This window comes from Artibeus jamaicensis, unplaced genomic scaffold (genome assembly GCF_021234435.1).
Source record: "Artibeus jamaicensis isolate MK-2021 breed Jamaican fruit bat unplaced genomic scaffold, CSHL_Jam_final scaffold_474, whole genome shotgun sequence".
Lineage (NCBI taxonomy): Eukaryota > Metazoa > Chordata > Mammalia > Chiroptera > Phyllostomidae > Artibeus > Artibeus jamaicensis.
Window position 1 is genome coordinate 5,130,901 of NW_026522046.1, and position 22,447 is coordinate 5,153,347.

The 22,447-nt window shown below is 38.3% G+C and overlaps 1 protein-coding gene across 5 annotated transcripts in view; it reads right to left on the minus strand.

Moving 5' to 3' along the window:
* The window catches only part of SENP2 (SUMO specific peptidase 2), a 36,769-nt gene extending 14,547 nt beyond the window's left edge, over positions 1–22,222 (minus strand). For 2 of the 5 annotated variants that reach the window (XM_037131294.2, XM_037131290.2), the window contains exons 1-10: positions 21,974–22,162; positions 19,420–19,475; positions 13,148–13,281; positions 12,668–12,734; positions 10,617–10,707; positions 6,362–6,530; positions 4,529–4,632; positions 2,765–2,859; positions 2,158–2,209; positions 1,434–1,497 (exon numbers count right to left, since the gene is read on the minus strand). In XM_037131294.2, coding sequence (XP_036987189.2) covers positions 1,434–1,497; positions 2,158–2,209; positions 2,765–2,859; positions 4,529–4,632; positions 6,362–6,530; positions 10,617–10,707; positions 12,668–12,734; positions 13,148–13,281; positions 19,420–19,475; positions 21,974–22,074 — 933 coding nt within the window. In that variant the 5' untranslated portion in view covers positions 22,075–22,162. Of the gene's footprint in view, positions 1–1,433; positions 1,498–2,157; positions 2,210–2,764; positions 2,860–4,528; positions 4,633–6,361; positions 6,531–10,246; positions 10,324–10,616; positions 10,708–12,667; positions 12,735–13,147; positions 13,282–19,419; positions 19,476–21,973 lie in introns of those variants that run through there. The other 3 variants (XM_037131293.2, XM_037131295.2, XM_053657744.1) reach the window with 3 other exon arrangements.
* Positions 22,223–22,447: the final 225 nt, after the last annotated feature.

The following is a 22,447-nucleotide window of genomic DNA, read 5'->3' on the forward strand; positions in this document are numbered from 1 at the left end:
ATTATAAATTATAGAACAATGTACAAAATATAAATTAAAAAATTAACACCAATGTAATCACCATTTAGGTCAACAAGTAGAATTCTGAAAGCAACCCAGAAACTTTGATAAGATCCTTCCTTATCATGACCCTATGTAACCCTTAATATTGAATTAATCTGGTAGGCAAACTATTTTAAAATTAGGAAATTTATTTAGAAATAGAGCTTTGGACTAGAACTACACTCTCCACACACTTAGCCAATACACTTCACTCTAGCTAACTGTCAAATACACCAGTCTTAGGAAACCAGTAGCTGCTGCCCCTTCCTATGGTCGCAGACAGTAAAGCCTTCAGATTCAGCAGAGATAGAAGCAGGATGTAGTCTTCGGCCAGGTAACACATTATTACAGCCATTACCACTCCCACCCCCACCCCACCGATCCTCTCTCAAGACTCAGTCCCCCCCACTTCTTTCAGTCTTTGTTCCACAACTAATAAATGATCATTAAACACAAAAGGCTTCACTCTGAATCACTGGAAATGGGGAAATTAAAGAAGGTAATGTTCTAAGACTTAAGACTTAAGACCATGGCTTAAGACTATAACTTACCCTTAAGACTAATTGTTATGAAGAAATCTAATTGGAGAAGAGAAATTCGATCAAATGGATATAGTACACTTAACACAAAGTCCCCCACACTTTGGTATTTGTATGTAGCTAAGATGTGAAATAATCTAAAGCTTCAAGTTTACATTTAATTTAGCAATGTATTCTTTCAGATATGCCATCATTGTTAAAGATGTTGGTATTGCTATGAAAATCATTGGAGCGTTTTTTTAAAAAGATTTTATTTACTTTTTTTAGAAAGAGGGGAAGGGAGGGAGAAAGAGAGGGAAAGAAACATTGGTCAGTTGCTCCTCACATGCCAGCAATCAGGGACCTAGCTCAAAACCCAGGCATGTGCCCTAACAGGTGACCTTTTGGTAGGTGGGACAAGGCCCAACCCACTAAACTACACTGGTCACAGCTAGGACACTTCTTACTCTAATAGTTAATAGAAAAAAGCCCAATTAAGCAAAAAAATTGATACTACTTTCAAGTAAATCTAAAATCCTGACTCTAAAAAATTAGGTCTTGAGCATATATCTCTCCTAGAGATGTATGGTCTTCAAATACTCTCTACAAGAAGCCAGGTAGCACACATAAGGGCAGAGATGGAGGCAGACTGATCTCCCCTACAAACAAAGGTGGCTGTAATGCAGACAGAAATCCAGCAACTCAGAAGGAAGCTAAAGTTGTTTCTCTTCAATACCTGCTTTTTCAAAGAAAACAGAATTAGGAATCAAATTAACATGTCATCTTTCTTATTTTTCCTGGGCACCAAAGTATTATTAATAAGTCAAGTGAAAGAGTAAAAAGATATAAAATTTAGCTAGTGTTTCTACTTACACCTTCATTTTCAAGTCTGATTCCAACGGTCTTCTCTGTATCCAAATATTTCCCCTTTGAATACCTGAGGGAATAACAATAGAAATTACTGACTGGATGATTTTAACCTGGTACATGTTAGACTAGTTGTAGAAATAACATATAATTTGGAAACAAAAATTGTCTTGAGTTTACTATAGTCCTCTAAACCAAGGGTCAGCAAAATTTTTCTAAAAAGGATCAGATAGTCTGCATGTCCTGTGGTGTGTTAAATCTTTTCAACTTCCATTAGAGTTTAAAAGCAGCCATGAATAGTAAGCAAATGAATGGGCAAGGCTGTGTTCCGATAAAACTTTAGTTAAAAAACAGGCAGGGGGACCAAATTTGGCCCACCGGCTGTACTTTACCAACCAACCTATCCTATAACTGAACGATTATCCTAAAGCATGCAGAACTGCCTTCACTGTTCACATGCCAGGTGTCCACCACACCCAAACTTTTCTAAATGGCACCTGAATCTCCCAACCCCCTGGGAGATGCCAACTCCCAATGCCTAGGAGTCCAAGGCATCTCCCAAGTGACAGTGGGCATCTGACACAAAAGCTACCTATGTTCCCATGTATGCTGACCAGCTCTCAGAGTTGAGGACAGTTCACAATTCCTTAGACGTGGTTACTCATAAATACAGCTTATAAAGTAAGAAAATAATGTCAAATGAAAACTTAGAATAAACTGAACCAAGTACCTCTTTTCACTCCTTATTGAACATAGAGGCCCCCTTGTTTCAACAACTCTATCTGTGAGGACAGCAAAGAAAAAATAAAGTCTCTTCTTTATTAATCAATATATAGATACAATTTCAACTTAGTTTCCATAGTATTAAGACATTGACTTACACTGAAATGTTAGAATAATTTCCAAACAGTAGCCTCCTTACAAATCAAGTTGCTTAAAAATTCATAAATTGCTTTCTTCTTTAAATATAATCTTTAGTGTAAACTGACTGATATCTGCTCATTTGGTAAACTACAATTTAGTGGACAGCAAGTGGATAAATGCAAGGAAATTAATATAACAAATATAAGGAAATTAATTTTAGGCTTACAAAATAGGTACTACTACTATACATATAGAAGCTAGGAATAATAACCAAGTGGTATTCTATAAATCTGCTTCATCTTAAAATAACTTTTTACTAACCTACTGGTACTGGGTAAACTAGTCAATGCCCTGGGGTCTGATAAAGTGTTAAGGTTTGGTATACCAGCTTTCACAAGTATGTCATTTTTCAATCTCATATGCACATGAACTAAGTTCAGTATATTAAGATAGGGCTAAATTGGGAAACTCACATTGTTTTGGAACAAACTGAGTTGTTCTGACTCCATAAGTCTGATCTTCCCCCCAGCCTTTGGTCTTTAGTGTATCCATGTGACATCTTTGAGAACTTGGAAATACAAAAAGTGAAGACATTCAGATACAAAATTAAAATCTACCATAAATATTCATTACCTCTGACAAGTTTCTCCAGACAGGAGTTACTGATTATCCTGAATCATCAAATTACAAGAGGATGCACCCTGACCTGCGTGGCTCAGTTGGTTGGGCGCCAATGTTTCTCGCCCTCTTTCTCCCTCCCCCTCTCTCTAAAAATAAGTAAATAAAATCTTTAAATAAAATTATGAGAGGATGCAACACGGCAGCAACTGACATGAGGATAAAAGGAGTCTAATACTGATTCTAATATTTCAGCCAAGTTACTAACCTCCAATTCTATTTGTAAAACTGCATGTTCTCAATTCTCAGCAACACCTTAACTGAAAAATCGTGTGTGATGATAAAACTCAGGTTAAAAGACGGAAAATTTTACATAATACACTGAAATGGATCCTTAAACAACACATTAAAAGCAGGAATGCTAAAAGCAAAATAGGTTGACATAACAAAACCAGTAGTTCATGAAGTACTCTGCTGCTTTCAACGGTGGCTATTCAAAATGGAGAAAATATAGCATTCTGACTGACTTCACTAAGGTAATTAAAATTTTAAAAGTTCACAACCAAAATTAAAATTCCCAGACAAGCCCTGGCTGGTGTAGCTCAGTGGATTGAGCGTGGACCTGAGAACCAAAGGATGACAGTTTGATTCCCAGTCAAGGCACATGCCTGGGTTACAGGCCAGTTCCCAGCATGGGACGCACGAGAGGCAACCATACATTGATATTTCTCTCCCTCTCTCCTTCCCTTCCCCTCTAAAGATAAATAAATATTTAAAAAATTTTTTAAATTTCCAGACAAATACTCCTTTGTTATTTCTGCATTCAACAAGCTAGATAGTCTTGTGACTTTTTCACCTTTAATTTGCTGTTACATAATTTCTGGGACACCACTTGGTGTATTCTCACTTATTGAAATAATCAAATGTACCTCAATCCTGACCTCACATACTTTTTGTCCCCTTTTTACAAGTGACTATAAGGCCAGACATCTAATCCTTCTGTCATTCTCATCTACTTGCTCAAATCATTAGAGTAATTAACAAGGAGTCTTCTAAGAAAAACTTCTTAATGACCTGGGCAACTTTGATCTTATCTCTAGAGTGGAAGGTTTCCAAACATGCTTAAGATGCATCCATTAAGATGCCTCAGGAGCTTTGCATGCGCAGGCGGGGGGGGGGGGGGGGGGGGGGGGAAGGGGAGGGGGAAAGGGGGGGAGAAGGGAGGAGCCAACAGAAGAGGAGAGGAGGGAGAAAAAGAGGCAGAGAGACAGAGACTGCGGGACACGTGTACATTGGGGAGGTTGAAAAAACTCCCTGCCTCCTGATTTCAACCAGTGATTTCACTTTTCTGTATCAGTGTCAAGTAAGAATACACTTGAATAAAGAATTCGAAAGCTAACAAAATCGTATTTTGCATAAGCACTATTCTATATAATCCCTTAGTAGATACAATTTGTTCAGACAAATTACAAAGCTTGTTCTCTCAATGTTAACCTCTTTTTTCTCACAAAACCCTTCCAACCCACTGGTAAGAATAGGTAATATTCCTACCAATTTCCTCTCCAAAAATAAGAGAAAAGATGTCTGGCAAAGCACTGCTCTTGTCAGCTCATCTTTACCTGTGATGAGGTGACATCACAGGAGGGACAGGGTTTCCATGAACACCTTCTTTAAGTCGCTCCAATAACCTTCGGTACTTCTCTCTTTCCTCTTTTTGAACACCCTAAATAAAAGAAAGCATGTTGGATAACTTCTAGCACATTAAACATATAATTAAGTCATAAGCGAAGACTTAATAGGTCATAGGTGTGTTTCATTTCTCAGCACAGTGCCTTTTAAATTTCTTTAAACTAATTACTAACTTTATAAATTGGAAAGAAAATTCCCCAAATCTGGCCTTTTGAAAAACTGAATCAACAATCTATAGCTAGGAAGGGCTATTCCTTTAGATGGGCCACTCACTCCAGCTGGCATCACTCATTTACATTATCTCCTAGACCTTGAATGCATCTGAGTTTTTGACAGCAGAACTAGGTTAACCATAAAACAACTCAGCAGAGGTAATCCACTTGCATATCCAGAACATTCAGCTTCCAAAATGTAAATGGTCTCGCCAAAGTCACGAATGATGTTGTATGGCCAGATGCAACAGATACTTTTTCAGCCTTTGTGTTACTTGACCCCTCTCTTCAGCATCTCACCCTGGTGACTGCTCCTTGCCTTTCTGGACAATACATTCTCCTGATTTCTTACCTTCTCAGTCTCTACTACAGATGATTTCTTCTTCTGCCTGCCCAAAATGCCAATGGGTCCTACCCATTATCTCTTCTTATACTACACGCTCTACCTGAATAATATCTCAGCCTCCTTGATATATATAATACCAATAAGCAGAAGATTCAGGAATGTTTCTCTAACCCTGCCTTCCTCTCAAAACTCTATGGGCCAGGTCACTTTGCATGTTCCACATGCACTTTAAACAATGTCCAAAACTAAAGTCACTGTAACTTCCCCCTAAACACCCAGGGTATCTTGGTCACTGGCATATATTTATCCAAGATTGAAATCTGGACCTCAGGCTCTTCCTGCTAACTTCATAATTGCTCTTCCTGCTAACTTTATAATTCGCTTAAACAATAAATATGTCCTTGCTAATATTACCTTTTAATATTTTGAGAATATATCCTGTGTATACCCTTTATGTGCTTAGTCTCATCTCTTATTTCTCATCTAAGAGGCACTGAAGCCTACTTTATGACACCTCTCCTTAAACCCCCTCCATTCCTCCCTCTGCCTACCTCTGTTTGTTCAGTACAATTATTTATGTATAAGATCCCAGAGGACGGAACCATATTTTATTCAATTCAAACTACTGACCACAGGCACCCAAATGAGCATTTCTAAGATGAGCAAAACCAAGTGGCTAAGAAAACCACAGGTGATGGTCCTGGGGAATGCCAGATACAGGAATAATTCTAAATGCTCCTACTAAGTGAAGACTTCAAGAGGAAAGTGAAGAGAAGCTCGTTGATGAAGATATGCTAAGTGCCCTGAAAAGGGAAGGAAAGAGCAGACAAGTACACTATTCGACTTCTCTTACTTAGTCAGTTATTAGAGCGTAAAAAGAAACAAGTTAGAACAATTAAGGGACCCAAACAGAACTTATAATTTTATCTCTTCCTAACATGACTCCTTTTTATTTCTTATAGTGAAAATATTCTAGAAATTGACTAAATCACCTATCTATAGAATATCTCCAGAAGGATACATACAAGTTTCAAACAGGGTGGCAGGGCCAGGTACAGAAGTGAGACTGTGAAGTTTTACAGTCACGGTACAACCTTTTATACCTTTTAAGATTTTGTGCCATAGTACATACATTACTTACCTGCCCCCCCCCCCCCGAAATTCATAGAATAGTTTTCAGAAAAGATCAGGCTAGAAAGGCTTACCTCCTCCACAGTACAGTGGGGACGCCTCAGACCCTTGCCGCCCTCTTCAGTGATCATGTCTGTTGTGACCTGTTCCTGAGGTTTCCACGTTAGGGAACTCTCTAGATTGCTTCTGCTATGGCGGCGGCCACCTGGTCTTCTATTATAGCCTTCTGAGTTCAAAGTAAACCTGAGAGACAGAAAAGAATTTTTTTATTTATCACCAAACTGCTTAAATTGCTGGAATCTAAGCCTCAGACCATTCTGTGATTAGGTTTCCCAGATTAAGTTTGCTCCTGACAAATCAGACAACTAGCATTCACTCAAGTTAGATGCATCTCTAGAGTAGAGGGCATCCCAGAACTGCACTACAGAACATCTATTTCTAGTCACCAAGGCTGCCACATAAAAGCCTCTGCCTTCTTTTCTTCCTCAAGTTCAATTTTCTAACCCCAGCTCTGGAATTAGCTCCCTACTGCACCTACCCTTCCTACTTCTGCACTTATCCTTTACACACTTGGAATTACTGGTATGACTGATGTTTATATCCCACACAAAATTTTAAATTCCATGAAGACAGGGACTATATCCTTTTATCACTATATCTTAGCACATGATCTAAGTGGAAAGGCACTCAATATCTGCTGAATGCTAAGTTAATGAATGTAAATTAAAAGCCTGTCTCTCCTGCCATTACAAATAATGGGATGCACTGACATTATACCGTCTGGACTGATGTTTTAAAAAGGACATGCCACATATATAATATTTTTACAAAAGAAGCTGCATAATCTAGCCCTGGCTGGTGTGCCCCAGTAGACTGAGCACAGCCTGTGAATTAAAAGGTCACTAGTTCAATTCCTAGTCAGGGCACATGCCTGGGTTTCAGGCCAGGTCCCCAGTAGGGGGAATGGGGAGGTAACCAATTGAACAATGTTTCTCTCCCACATTGATGATTCTCTCCCTCTCTTTCTCCCTCCCTCCTCCTCTCTCCAAAAATAAGTAAAAATAAAATATTTAAAAAAGAAAAAGTTGCATAATCTAAAACAAATATTGAATAAACATCAGACAAAATTGAAGAACATCCTACAAATATTTTATGCAGGGTGAGGCAAAAGTAGATTTACAGTCTGAGTATATGCAACAGTTTATTCTTGTACAATTATTTATTAATGTAATTACTGTACTACTTTCCATAGGAACAACTGCACATCTACTTCTGCTCCATTCTATACCCTTTAAAAATATCCATGCTATTAAAGACAAAGACAGTCTGAGGAGTTGTTCCAGATGAAAGGAGATTAACAAGACATGAAAATTAAATGTAATACATGATCCTGCACTGAACTGTGGACCAGAAAAAAAAAACAGTAATTGCTATTATGGATAAATTTGAATAAGATTATAAAACAGCATTATATGAAATTTCTGATTTTTGTAATCTATAATTATGTAAATAAATATCCTTTCTTTTTTTAAAATTTTATTTATTTACTTTTGGAGAGAGAAGAAAGAGAAGGAGGGAAACATCAATGTGTGGTTGCCCCTCACATACCCCCAACAGGGTACCCGACCCACAACCCAGGCATGTGCCCCAACTGGGAATCAAACTAGTGACCCCTTGGTTCGTAGGTCAGTACCCAATTCACCGAGCCACACCACCCAGGGCTAAATATTCTTATTCTCAAGAAAGAAACACAAACACACTCGAGTACTTAAAATTAAAATGTCTTAAATCTAAGACTCTCAAATGGTTCAGAAAAGAATATTATGTATATACAACAGTAAATAATAAAGAAATCAGCAAAATGGTAACAACTGGTGAATCTGGGTCAAGTGAAGACAAAATACACAAAGCAAAAACTGATACAACTGGGCAAAAAAGAAGTCTACAACTACAGTAGAAAATATCAATACCCCTTGTTCATTAATCAATAAAAAAGTAGACAGAAAATCAGTAAGACCTGTAAAATACCACAAACTTGAGCTGACATTTATAACACTCTACTCAACAAATGCAAAATACACATTCTTTTCAAGTGCACACTGGATATGACCCATATAGACCATATTCTAAGCCATGAAACATGTTATAATTTAAAAGACCTGAAACCATACCAAGTATACTCTCTGACCATAATGGAATTAAACTAAATAACAGAAAGACTGTTTAGTTTATAATTATTTAGTTTAATTCTCTGGAAAGTCCCAAATATTTGGATATTAAACAACAGATGTCTTCTATACTTCAGAATCACTGGTTAAAGAGAAAGTAAAACAGAAATAAGAAAATATTTTTAAATTGAATAAAAATTAAAACCAATTATTGCAAAATGTGTGGGATGCAGCTAAAGCAATGCTTATAGAAAACAATTTTAGCATTAAATGCTTAGAGAAGTTCATCTCCAAATATTTAAATATGTATCTTCCAAATACCAGGGCATCTTTTACATAACCATAATATAATCATCACATCCAGGCACTTTAGCAGTAATGCAATATGTAACATGTAGACCTATTTAAATATTAAAAATACCCTCCACATCGATTTTTCCCTATCCTAAACCCAGTGCAGGAGCCCACACTGCACTGGTTGTTGTCGTGTATCTTTAGTCTCCTTTGAACTGAAACTGGTTTTCAGCCTTTCCTCATCTTTATACTGAAGAATACAGGCCTTAATCAGTTTTCTCATTTTTAGATTTATATTACTAACTTTGCAGGAATATGAATTAACTGATGATGTCCTTCTCAGTGCAATAAATCTGAAGGCCATGATGTCCATTTGTCCCACTGTGGGTTTGCCTTTAACTCTTCCTTTGGTTAAGGTGGTGTCAAGCAGGTTTCTTGAAAATTACTATCTTTCCCTTTGTAATTAACAAGTAATTTATGGGGAGACATTTTGCACTTATGTAAATACCACATACCTCCTCAAACTTCTACTTACTATTTTGAGCTCGATTAATTCTTGTATGTATCAATTTCTACCATGATAATTACGAAATGGTATTCTAATTCTACCATTCCCGCTACACTTACTAGTGACACCCTACTATATAAAGTATAAAGATCTTTCCCTCCCACAGGACACGCTTATCAGCATCTGTATTCCTGTCTTTATTCATTTTAATGCTTAAATTGTCCCAAATTTGGCCAGTGGAAGCCCTCCTGTGTTGTATTGACATGTCCCCAGTTTTTTTAGCACTCCTTATATTTCTGGCACAGGATGTTCCGAACACATTTTGCATTTTCTTTCCTGGTTGTACAATCAACCATTTATCCAAGTCAGGAGAGCCCTAGATTTTAGTGAGTAACCCATCCTCAAATACAAGTGGACAGCCAAGGATCACCAGGTATTTGAAAAAAGACTCTAACATGAAAGTAAGACCAAAAATAAACCAAAGGGGGGAGGGAATTTAGAGGAAGTAAAATAGAGAAGAAATTTTAAAATAATTAACAGCTTTAGAGAAATAATAAAAGATAGTACATCCTTATAATAAGAACCAGATGCCTGGAGAAAGAAAAACCATGGGGAGTAGGGAGTGCGAGGATGCTTACAACTTAAAAGCTATAAAGCACCTCCCTGACAAAAAAATCAGTAAAAGATTTTTTTAAAAGGGCGAGGACAACAACAAAAAGAGAATATGCTTAAAAATTAGATCAATCCAAAAGATCTAATATCCAAACAGTAGAAATTGTAGAAAGTAAAAACACAAAAAGGAGAAGAAAATTACTAATAAAATAAGAACAGTTCAGTGTATGAAAATTCATCAGGCTAGACACATGATTTCTGCATGAGTATACTATACTTTAAAAAAAAGTTTATGCCATGGCTGGTGTTGCTTAGTGGATTGAGCACAGGCCTAGGAACCAGAGGATCACAGTTCGATTCCCAGTCAGGGCACATGCCTGGGTTGCAGGGCAGTTCCCAGCAGAGGACCCATGAGAGGCAACCACACATTGATGTTTCTCTCCCTCTCTCCTTCTCTTCCCCTCTAAAGATAAAGAAATAAAATCTTTAAAAAAAAAGTCTAGAAGTGAATGACAATTGTTTTTCAAAAGGTTTTCAAAATCAGATGTAATGAGTATATAAAATGGCAGAAAAAGTAACAAGTTCAAGTTTCTCACTAGCTGTACGATATTGCATAAGCCACTAACCTCAGAGTACTTACTTAATGAGATTACATAATAGAGTAAGAGTAAAAATGCCTCGCTAGCAAGAGTGAGCCCCTAATAAGTGCCAAGTACCCATTTAAAGAAGGCAGAGTTGAACACTTACCCAAAGGAAGGCAGGACTCTTCGAGGCTGATCGCGAGTTACTGTCACTCTGATCTTTGGATAGTCACTTATTCCATTAGGAGATTTATTACCTATTTTTAGAATGCATTTATAATTGTGAAAAAATAAATAAATAAAAACAAAACACTATCCACAGCCCGCATTAGGAAAAAAACAACTGTGTGATCAGTCTATATCATAGAGAATTACTTGTTTTATTTTTTCAAATGATACGACCACACAGCCCAGAGGTCCAGCACAAACTCCGTAAAGTCAAGGAAAAGCAATAGTGCTTAGAAAAACAATACACATGCAGACTTTTCTAGTTTTGCTTGCTGGGACCGATAAGAGGCATGAAGAACCCAATGATTATAACCCCCCCCAATAATCTAATGAAACTGAGTAAATTTGTCGAATTATGTCTTCTCCCCAAGAAAACGTAAGTATTTTTAAGTGAAAACTTGCCATATGTTACTACATTTCATTGGAAGCTTCTAATACCTGTTAGATGGCTACTATACTTCAAAAAATGGTAACCAAATTTTCATCAGCCACATTTTCTGCTGCAGCCATTTATAGGGGCTTGGAGTCCCTGAGGATTCCAAAATGCAACAGAAAAAAACTGAAAATTTTTCATAAGTCAGTAGCAGCAAAACCTAAACTAACCTGAATCCATTTGTTTACAAAACCTGAGTAGAGCCAATGTTTAACCCCAATGAATATTTTTAAATAAGTCAATAAACACAATATATCTAAAACAGGATAAATTCACAACCCCCAAACACATTTCTAAGGATTTCATATCAGAGACTACGGACTTCTTTCTGTAAGAAACCTGCCCTAGAAATAATTGTGCTTCTCTGACTATGCTATACAAACTTACAGAAATATAGTGCCCGTACCTCAGGCACAAGATAAATCTACTATCTCTTCCATATATCAACTTCAACGGCAAATAATTTTAAACATTTATATATTCAAACAATATAAATATTATTAAATTTAATTTGTATTAATTTTTAAAATAAGATTAAAGACTTTAAACATGTGTCATCTTTAGCCCTGGCTGGTGTAGCTCAGTGGATTGAGCACGGGCCTGTGAAGCAAAGGGCCGCCAGTTCAATTCCCAATCGGGGCACATGCCTGGGTTGCAGGCTGAGTCCCCAGTAGAGGACACATGAGAGGCAACCACACATTGATGTTTCTCTCCCACTCTTTCTCCTTCCCTTCCCCTCTCTCTAAAAATAAATTTAAGACATTTTTAAAAAAGAATAGATGAAAATACTATTTAAAAAGCAAAAACAAAATGTATCATCTTTGTCCCAGGTCCCTTGGAACCAGATTCTCAGACTTGAAGATACATACACTTTCCTTTCCTTCTCTCTTCTCTGCCACCAGAGGTACTTCACTTTAACAGTTTGTTTTAGAAGCATTGCTCTAAGGTTTTTATCATTTCCTTAGCTTCTTCCACTTTTAACTTCTGAACCCACAACTTCTCTAAAAGCTTTCTCCCCTTCCGCTCAAACTTTACAAATCCACCTGCCTGGCAGAGATCACACCATTTTCAGGACTCCGACTTCTTCCTAGTCCCCCACCACAGCATCATGTACAGTACATTCAATTTAAATGTACATTACATTTAAATTCCAGGGTATGGATGACATAGAGGTTCCTAATCCATAAAACTATGAGAACTGGGAACCTAAGATTTCTCCTCAATCAGATGATGTCCCTCAAAGGCAGAGTTTTCCTATTTTTATTATTGCTATTTGTTTTGTTATCAAAGGTTTTATTATTTTGTTTCTGATAACTTAGCACAGTGCCTGCCAGAGAATATGTCTCAGGATATGTTTGTTTTGTTTTGTATTGAATGAAACTTGATCTAAGTCACATTAAGGACAGTGATAATACAAATAGAAAACACAGTAAATTCAAAGACAATTCTAAAGGAAAGCTATTTGTTTTTTAAAATCAGGTTTTCCTTTCATTTTCTCAAAACTCAGAAAAAAGAGGCAGGGAAGATGGGGAAAGAGAGCATTTGGACCACCTCACCCAGTTTGAGCATGTTGTTCCAGGGTCCAGAACCTGTCAGTTCACAAGATGAAGAGTTCGAAAATACCTTAAAATCAAGCAGAATGATCTCTGTAGTACATAATTTCACAATTTAAGTTTCTAATAGAAAACAAACCATTCTATTATTTAGCCAGCTCACAGAAAAGAAATATCATCAATAAAGCCTGAGATTTAATTTGCAAAAAACTCACAAATGATATAAAAAAAATAACAATTCCAGGGTCTTCAAACATACTTATTATTTAGTAGTTAGGCTCTTTATACATATTTTTTAAGTATGTAATGTCTTAACTTCTAATATTTTGCCCTTTATACCAAGACTAATAAAGACATGAACATTTCTGGAAAGACGACACTGTACGCAGGAATTCCTAAAATGAGAGTATTTCCCAAATTTAATTTTAATGACTAAGTACAAAACTTTGTCAGTAACCCCAACAAAGCCCTAGCCCCACTGACCTCTCCTGAATGGGCTGCATTCCGTGTTCCGTTACAAGCAGAAGTTACCATGGGCTTTGTGGTCAGCTGGAGCGGGATTCCGAGTAAGCTGGCAGCATTATAGAGACTGTTTTTCACTTGGTGAATAAAGCAATCTAGAAAGTGTAATATAGATCACATACAGATATATATCGTGTAAGTAGAAAGTATTAAACTTCTGGTAAAACATAAGATTTTATCTGTAAAAAGGTCTTTCAATTTTTACTATGAGTCCTATTTTCAGTCACTGAAATAAAAAAGGATCTGTAAAACAGTTTTTCTCCTCCCTGAATAACTGGAATTCAAGCACTGTGATTTTTAAAAAGATTTTATTTATTTATTTTAAGAGAGGGGAAGGGAGGGAGAAAGAGAGAGAAACATCAATGTATGGTTTGCCTCTCACACACCCCACACTGGGAACCTGGCCTGCAACCCAGGCATGTGCCCTGACTGGGAATCGAATCAGCAACCCGGGTCACAGACCAGGACTCCATCCACTGAACCATGCCAGTCAGGGCTCAGCACTGTGATTTTTTTTTTAGTAAAATATCTGTGAAGCTACAAAAACATGAAATAATCAGTTCAACAAATCACACACTGATTCACACAGAAAAGTCCTGAAACAAAAACTTTCAAGCAATGAGTTTTCCTGAATATACAAAAAGGAATCTATACCCAAGACACAGGGGCATAACTTAACAACATGGAGCTTATAGTTTCTATGTATGGCAGACTCCTACAGGAAATACCACTTACTCCCTGGTCGGTCCTTCCTTCCTTCCTTCCTTCCTGGGCAGGTAACAATACAGTTGTCCCAAACAACTACTTACTAAGTGCCTATTGTATCTTGGCTATACCCAGCACAGAAATTAGTGAAGTATTAAGATATATAATTCTTTTTTTTTAAGATTTTTATTTATTTATCTTTAATGAGGAAGGGAAGGAGAGAGGGAGAGAAATATCAATGTATGGTTGCCTTTCATGTGTTCCCTCCTGGGAACTGGCCTGCGACCCAGGCATATGCTCTGACTGGGAATCGAACCATGATGCTTTGGTTTGAAGGACCGTGCTCAATCCACTAAGCTACGCCAGCCAGGACAAGATATATAACTCTTAAACACCTATGATAAAACAAAGCTATCCTTCTACCAGAGATGTACTGGAAGATCTCAGACTCACCCTCCTGCCCCCCGCCAATCAAACATAAAGTTTACAAAGTAAATAGTAAATAGTCCTGGATGGTGTGGCTCAATGGATTGAACATTGGCCCATGAATCCAAAGGCTGCCAGTTCAATTTCCTGTTAGGGCACATGCCTGAGTTGTGGGCCAGGTCTCCAGTTGGGGTGTGTGAGAGGCAACCGATGGATGTACCTCTCACACATTGATGTTTCTCTCTCTTTTTCACTCCTTTACCTTCTCTCTAAAGTAAATAAATAAAATCTTTTTAAAAAATCAGGAAATAAACATGGGGGAGGGGCCCAACTTTCTTCTTTTCTAACTGTCCATTTCTTATTTCCTATATTGATTATTTATTTTCTGCAATTTCCTTTCTATGTCCTAATTAAGGTATTCTAAAGCACCAATTGAAAAGATCATCACTCCAGCAACATTCTGCTTTAGAGAAAAATAGTCTGAAGTTGAAATGATGGCTTTTAAGCAACAAGCACTCTAGAACATATAAGACAAAATACTTTACAGAAAGGGAATAACTTAAACAGCAGGGAGAAGGTATTAGCTGAGTAAAGCAGAATCCAACCTGAAGTAATCTGTAACTAGAGAATAGTTAAAAGAATGAAAGTTTGCAAATAACCTGTTTCTTATTTTAGGAATTAGAAAGAATTCTGGGTTATCCCTCTGATAGTGTTGAGCTTTACATGGGAGAAAATTAGCTTTAAAGATTGATGCTTAATCTAGACAGTCAGTCATCCAACGCCAGAGGAAAAGAGGTACTCCTCTTAACAACATAGTTAATATTAGACACTAAAAAGTAATGTATTGTTTATTTTCCTATAAATTTTGTCAAAATCTGAGTACGCCCAAGATTATTGCAAAAGTTCTCACTAAAGAGGGGTAAAAAGGCAGGGGCGGGGGTGTTACCTCATCTCTAAAATGGGGATAAGACCACTTATTTTCCTGAGACTAAACGAAGTGCATCTCATAAAATCCCATTCTTCTATAAATCTTGAGCCTGAAATTCTAAGGCCCTCCTTGTTTTCTTTTACCCCTCCTAAAAAGCAACCAAGAGTTGTACTGCTTGTTACAGTAGCCACTAGCTACATGTAAGCTACCTAAGTTTCAAGTTAAGTAAAATTAAATTCAGTTCCTAGGTCACACTAACCCCGCTTCAAGTGCTCAGAAGCCATCGCGGCACCCAGTTCGATTGGAGAGCACTACTATAAACATTTACAAATTCTGCCCCTAAGTATCACCTCTGCTACTCACTACTTCCCCTGTGGCTTAGGTTCCCTTCTAGTTTTCTACTCATGGAAATCATGGAGGGAGAGACCCTTAACATAGAAGTCTAAAATGGATAATTGCCAAAATTATTTCAAGACACTTCTATAATTTCACTGTCAATTTTTTTAACCATATACCTTTATTTATATTTTTCTGTAAAATTGACTCACTTTTGCTAAAAAAATGTATTTGAAAGGCAACTTTTTAAAAATTTCAGTTACAGTTTACATTCATTATCATTCTGTATTAGTTTCACATGCACAGCACAGTGGTGTTAAAAGTGTGTCGTTTACAGTTAGTCACCTGATATTTCAAGTAACCACCTGGCCCCACACACAGTTATTAAGATACATATTCCTTACGCTATAATTCAATTTACATCTCTGTGACTATTCTGTAACTACCAATTTGCACTTGCTTAGAGAGGGGAAGGGAAGGACAGAGGTAGGGAGAGAAGCATCACTCAGTTGCCTCCAGCATGCACCTGTCTGGGGACCAAACCCGAAACCCAGTCATGTGCCCACGGCCTATAGGATGCTGATCCAACCAACTGAGCCACACTTGCCAGGGTCAATTTGTAGATCTCAATCCCTTTGCCTTTTTCACCCAGTCCCCTAACCTCCCTCCCCTCTGGCAACAATCAATCTCTTCACTATATCTATGAGTCTGTTTCTATTTTGTTTATTTTGTTCTTTAGAGTCCACATAAGTGAAACCATACTGTATTTGTCCTCTGTGTGACTTATTTCACTTAGCATAACACCCTCTAAGTCCATCCATGCTGTCACAAATGTTAAGATTTCGTTCTTTTTTATGGCCAAGTAATATTCCATTATGTAAATATACCATAGCTTTTTTTATCCACTTGGCTACTGAGGGACACTTAGGCTACTTCCATATCTTGGCTACTATATATAATGCTGCAATGAACATAGGGGTATATATATTATTCTGAGTTAGTGCTTTGGATTCCTTTGGATATTAAAAGGTAATTGTATATTATTACTGTGAATATAAAACATTATTTCCCTTGAAAACACTGCCTTAGCCTGTGTGGGTCAGTTGGTTGGAGTGTCATTCCATAAACCAAAAAATTGTGGGTTTGATTCCAAGTCAGGGCACATACCTAGGTCCCCTAGTCAGGGGTACATGCAAGAGGCAACCGATCCATGTTTCTCTCTCACATCAATGTTTCTCTTTCTCTCTCTCTACCTCCTTCACCCTCTCTCTAAAAGCAATGCAAAAATGTGCCCTGGCTGGTGTGGATCAGTGGACTGAGTGGCAGCCTGCAAACCAGGGGGTCGCTGGTTCAATTCTTGGTAGTAGCACATGCCTAGATTGCGGGCCAGGTCCGGGGAGCCAGGGGCAGGAGGGAGGACATGAGAGGCAGCCACACATTGATGTTGCCCTCCCTCTCTTTCTCCCTCCATTCCCCTCTGTCTAAAAATAAATAAATAAAATCTTTAAAATAAATAAATAAAAAATAAAAATAAAAGCAATGAAAAAATGTTCCAGGTGAAGCATTAAAAAAAAAAAAAAAAAAAAAAAAAAAGGAAAGATGCACTGGCTGGTGTATCTCAGCAGATTGATCATAAGCCTGTGAACCAAAGAACTGTGGTTCGATTCCCAGTCAGAGCACATGCCTGGGGTTGCAGGCCAGTTCCCAGCAGGGGATACACAAGAGGCAACCATACATTGATATTTCTCTCCCCTTCTCCCTCCCTTCCCCTCTAAAGAGAAATAAGTAAAATCTTTAAAAAAAAAAGAGCCCTGGGTGGCATAGCTCAGTGGATTGAGCGCGGGCCTACGAACCAAAGGGCTGCTGGTTCAACTCCCAGTCTAGGGCACGCACATGCCTGGGTTGCAGGCCAGGTCCCCAGTAAGGAGGCATGTGGGGAGCGGCCACACATTGATGTTTTTCTCCCTCTTTCTCTCTCCTTTCCCTCTCTAAAATTAAATAAATATAATCTTAAAAAAAAAAAAGAAATGAAAACGAAACAGATTATATTCTAGTTGATGCTTGAATAACAAAGGTATGAACCATGCAGGTCTACTTACACTCCGACTTTTTCAATATTGTAAATGTGTTTTCCTCATGATTTTCTTTTCTTTAGCTTACCTTATTGTAAGATACAGCTCGTAATATATATTATAAAATAGACGCTAACTATTTGTCATTAAGACTTCCAATCAACATAAATGGTTAAATTATTCTGGGGAAGTCCAGAGTTATACATGGATTTTCAACTTCCTGGGGTAGTCAGTTCCTCTAACCCTCATGTTGTTCAAAGGTCAACTGTGTTCAGTAAGTATTAAAGACCAACTATGCATTCAACCAAGATTTTCTCCTTAAAATAATCAGAAATTTAAAACAACTGAAAAGATTACAACTTTTTAGTACATAATTCAAATGTTACTTAATATTATGAACATTGTACCTCCTAAATCATTTCCTGACTGGTATTTATCCTCTGCTTTGGGAAATATCATCCTAATGAATTTGGATATTCCTGGCATTCAAAGTGTTGCACAATTTGATCTCTTTCTCTAACTTTTTCCCCTAAGTTCTCTTCACTAGTGCCTGACTAGCACAACTTCCCAATCCCTTCCCTCTTCCTAGAAAGCTTTTCCTTCCCAATGCTCTCTGCTGACATCCTATCCATCCTTCAAGATCCATCTCACAAGCCCTGGCTGGTGTAGCTCAGTGGATTGAGCGCGATCCACCACACGATCGCGATTCGATTCCCAGTCAGGGCACATGCCTGGGTTGCAGGCCGGTTCCCTGCAGGCCAGTTCCCAGCAGGGGACGCACAAAAGGCAACCATACATTGATGTTTCTCTCCCTCTCTCCTTCCCCCCCTTCCCATCTAAAGATAAATAAATAATAAAATTAAAAAAAAAAAGATCCATCTCACATACTAGCTCCTTCATCGAATATTCACTGGGACTATTAACTAGCGAAAATTGGACAGTATTTTGTTACTACCTTTCTTATCTCATTATCATAGGATCATTGACATTGGTATCATTTATGTGCTTATCTTATATTCCCCATTATATAATCATATACCCTTATCACTGTAAAGTTTTTAAAATAGAGATCCTGCTTCTCATTTTTGTATTCCTGGAGAACCTAAGTCAGCACTTAGCAGTAAGACATGCTCAGTAAGTCCTCATTAGATTTAAATGAAATCTTAACACAGACTGCCCACTCTTCACTACCACATCTGGAGGTACATCCAAATTCACGTGCATTTTTGAAAAGAGGAAAATGGAGTATTCCACTGTGCCTTTTCCCTTTATTATAATTTTACTCTCTTCTATCAAATGATGTCTAGCCCTTCAGATTACAAGAAAGAAGTAAACAATTTGGAGCAACACATTAATGAGATTGCTTCATTCAGCGATCTGAACCAGATGACAGTTTAAAGTAGTTTTTATAATGTTTTCTCCTCAAATTAAAAAAGCAACTTTTCTTTTTAGGAAATTTAGAATTTCAGAATGTACATTTTTAAAAGGAGCTTTAAGAAAATGTATATTCAACCTATAAGGTTTATCTATCTGGAATGACATGTAATCCCCTGGGTAAAAGTGGTTACATCCAGAAAAGATAACTGAGTAGATGAAGAACAGGAAAGAGACTTACTTTCATTTCATATACTTTTTACTTTTTGAATTCTGTTACATGCATATAGTTTTCCTATTAAAATACTAATTTTTACATGGGGACGAGGTGGCAAATGGTGAAGTCGATGGACTGCTGCTAAAACACTAATTTTAAAATTAATATTCAATACCTAATCTTGGTCTTTTGGCTGGTATTTCATCAGTGTCCACTGTGGATAATGAAGTGCTAAAAAAAAAGAGAAGAAATAAAAAATGTGTATATATATATATATATATATATGTATATATATGCACGCACGCACACACACACACCCATTTCTGTAAGTAAGCGTAGTGTTTATATGACACACCTTCCTCTATCCACTTTGCCATAAAATGAGATCAAACTTAGGTTTTAAAAGAGAATGCTACTCCATAGTAGGACTTAACCCTATTGTTTTAACTATTTGAGAAAGCACAAAATTCCCTACTATATAGTAGTAATCTGTAATCTGGCTAAAGTAGGAACTTGAAACTGGCCAGAAATCACTTGGCTTAGTAGGTGAACAGAGGTAAGGGCCCAAGTTCTTCTCTCACTCAGGCAATGACTTAAAAACAACAAAAGCGGGCTTTTGGACCAAAGGATAGGTTTGGTTCCCAGTCAGGGCACATGCCTGGGTTGCAGGCCAGTTCCCAGCAGGCGACACAGGAGAGGCAACCATACATTGAATTTCTTTCCCTTTCTCCTTCCCTCCCCCTCTAAAGATAAATAAATCTTTAAAACAACAACAACAACAAATACCCTTTTGAAAGATGATACCCCCCCAACCCTGGCGGAGTAGCCCAGTTGGTTAGAGCGTCATCCCAATGTACCAAGCTTGTGGGTTCAATTCCCAGTCAGGGCACATACAAGAATCAACCAATGAATGTATAAGTAAGTGGAACAATAAATTGATGCCCCTCTCTCTCTAAAAATCAATAAATTAAAAAAAACAAGTTTTTAAAAAAGATGACATCTTGAAAGATAGTTCTCAGCCAGAAAAGCTGTTATATATTCACCTTTTTTATTTTTTTACTGACACTATTACAGATATCCTCATTTGCCCGTATCCATCCATAGTCACCTTTCTAAAGATGACTGTGATTGATCTTATTTACAAAAAATGAGCAGAATAAATCCCTATTTAGGAATTGGTATATAGGAATATACCATTCAGGTCATTATTTTAAACATCCCAACAAGACCTCCTGGCTTAATTTTGACTGAAAAATGCCTTACCTTGAGAAGAGTTGTTTTTGATTAAGGCTGTGTGGAAAAAACAGGGTTTTCATCTCCAAACTAAAGTTTCCCTGACTAGTGGGGGATTCAAAGCAAAAAGAGAGGATAGGGGAGAGCAAACTCACATTCCTTTATTTAGCAAGTATGTATCAACTATGTATCACTATGTATCGCGGAGAGCAAACTCACATTCCTTTATTTAGCAAGTATGTATCAACTATGTATCACTATGTATCGCACTAACCTCTGCACAAGGCCCTCTAAATACTATGCATATATAGTAAGCATTATTCTATTATAAAATGTTCTCAAATGATCCTTATATCAACCTTACAGAAAGGTAGAAAGGAAAATTAAGTTGAAACCTTGCTCTCTCTGGAACACATTAACAGTCTACTGCTTTTTTTAAAAAACCCTCATTGGAGGATATATTGATTTTAGAGGGAGAGGAAGGGAGAGAAACCCCACTGGGAATGGAACCCACCACCTTTTCATGTACAGGAGGATGCTTCAATCAACTAAGCCAGCCAGCCAGGGTTCAACAGTCTATTTCATCAATAATCTGCATTCTCAGATTCATACATTAATCATCTTATTCTCTCAAATTCCAAGAAACTACCCTTCAATGATCTTGAGGCTTAATAAAAAAATTTTGATCTAAAAGCTTGGGGGGCAGTGTATAGAATTGGTATGGTATTTTACTCTCTCAATTCTTAAGGAAGGGGGCTCACACTATAAATAATGGGACAAACTAAAGAATAAATGCTAAGTAAGAACAGTTTTTGATTCCCCCAAAATTTTAACTTCAAATATAGGACAGTGATCTTTTTAAAGGAATGAAGTACCTTTTCTCCCCTCATACACTAATCTAAAGCAAAGAACCAGTCTCCCTACCTCGCTCCCCAAATACACACACACACACACACACACACACACACACACACACACAGAGTTGGACAGCTGTATCAGAACAAGACAGCTACTGTCTCGGTGCTAAGAGGACAGTATATTTGCAGCCAAAACAGCCTTGGGCAAGCTAGCAATCTAATTTCCCTTAACTGCGGTTATTGCCCAGATGACATATGGGAGGTGTGCTTTGTAAGCAGTGAGCCAAAACAAATTTTTAGTTCTCAACCTAAGAGCTGCAAAGTATGATAAAGCCCCATGTATTGACAGGAGGCAGCATGGACTCCGACAAGAACATCAAGTCCTAATCATTACCTGTCACTCCAAAGACAACTAGCTCCTTCCATCATCAGGAGCAGCATCCACACAGGACGAAGGGAGATACTACGTCACCGGGACACCCGCGACCAGCACCTTTAACACCAAGGCCCAGCTACGCATTTGGGCTGAGTTTAGACTGAACCGGGCCTGCCAGGCTGGATCAGCGCACTCCGCGGAGCCTGGGATGGGGGAGGGGGACGGTGACGAACAGGCCCACACTCAGTCCCCGCCCGGCTCACCTGTTCGAGCGCCGCCTCTTCAGGAGGGCCCGGGTAGGGGGCGCCGGCCGATCACAGAAACGAAAAATGGTGCCGAGAATCCTAACCAGCCATTTGTACATACCAAGCCCAAGCAGCAGCGGCGGCCGACACACCCCGAGACACAAACCCCAGAGTTGTCGCCGCCGCTGCCGCTTTCGCCGTCTCAGCCACCACAGCCAAGGTTCAGTCGCCGACTTGTGACGCGATCTGAAGGCCCACAGATACAACGTCCCCAGGTCTATGGGAGGACCCCGCCTGCCACCGCTCTTGACGTCACCCCCTCCCACCCCACTGGAAGACATCTTCTTCCTCAATCTACGCACGCGCAACCTAGAACCCACCTTCTGCCGGAGGTTCCCAGCCCAATCATTGAAGAGACGGAAAGCGATGTGGGCGGGGTTTTCCCTTCGGCGGAGCCAATCCTGAGACGGCTCGCGGGACAAGGCCCACCGG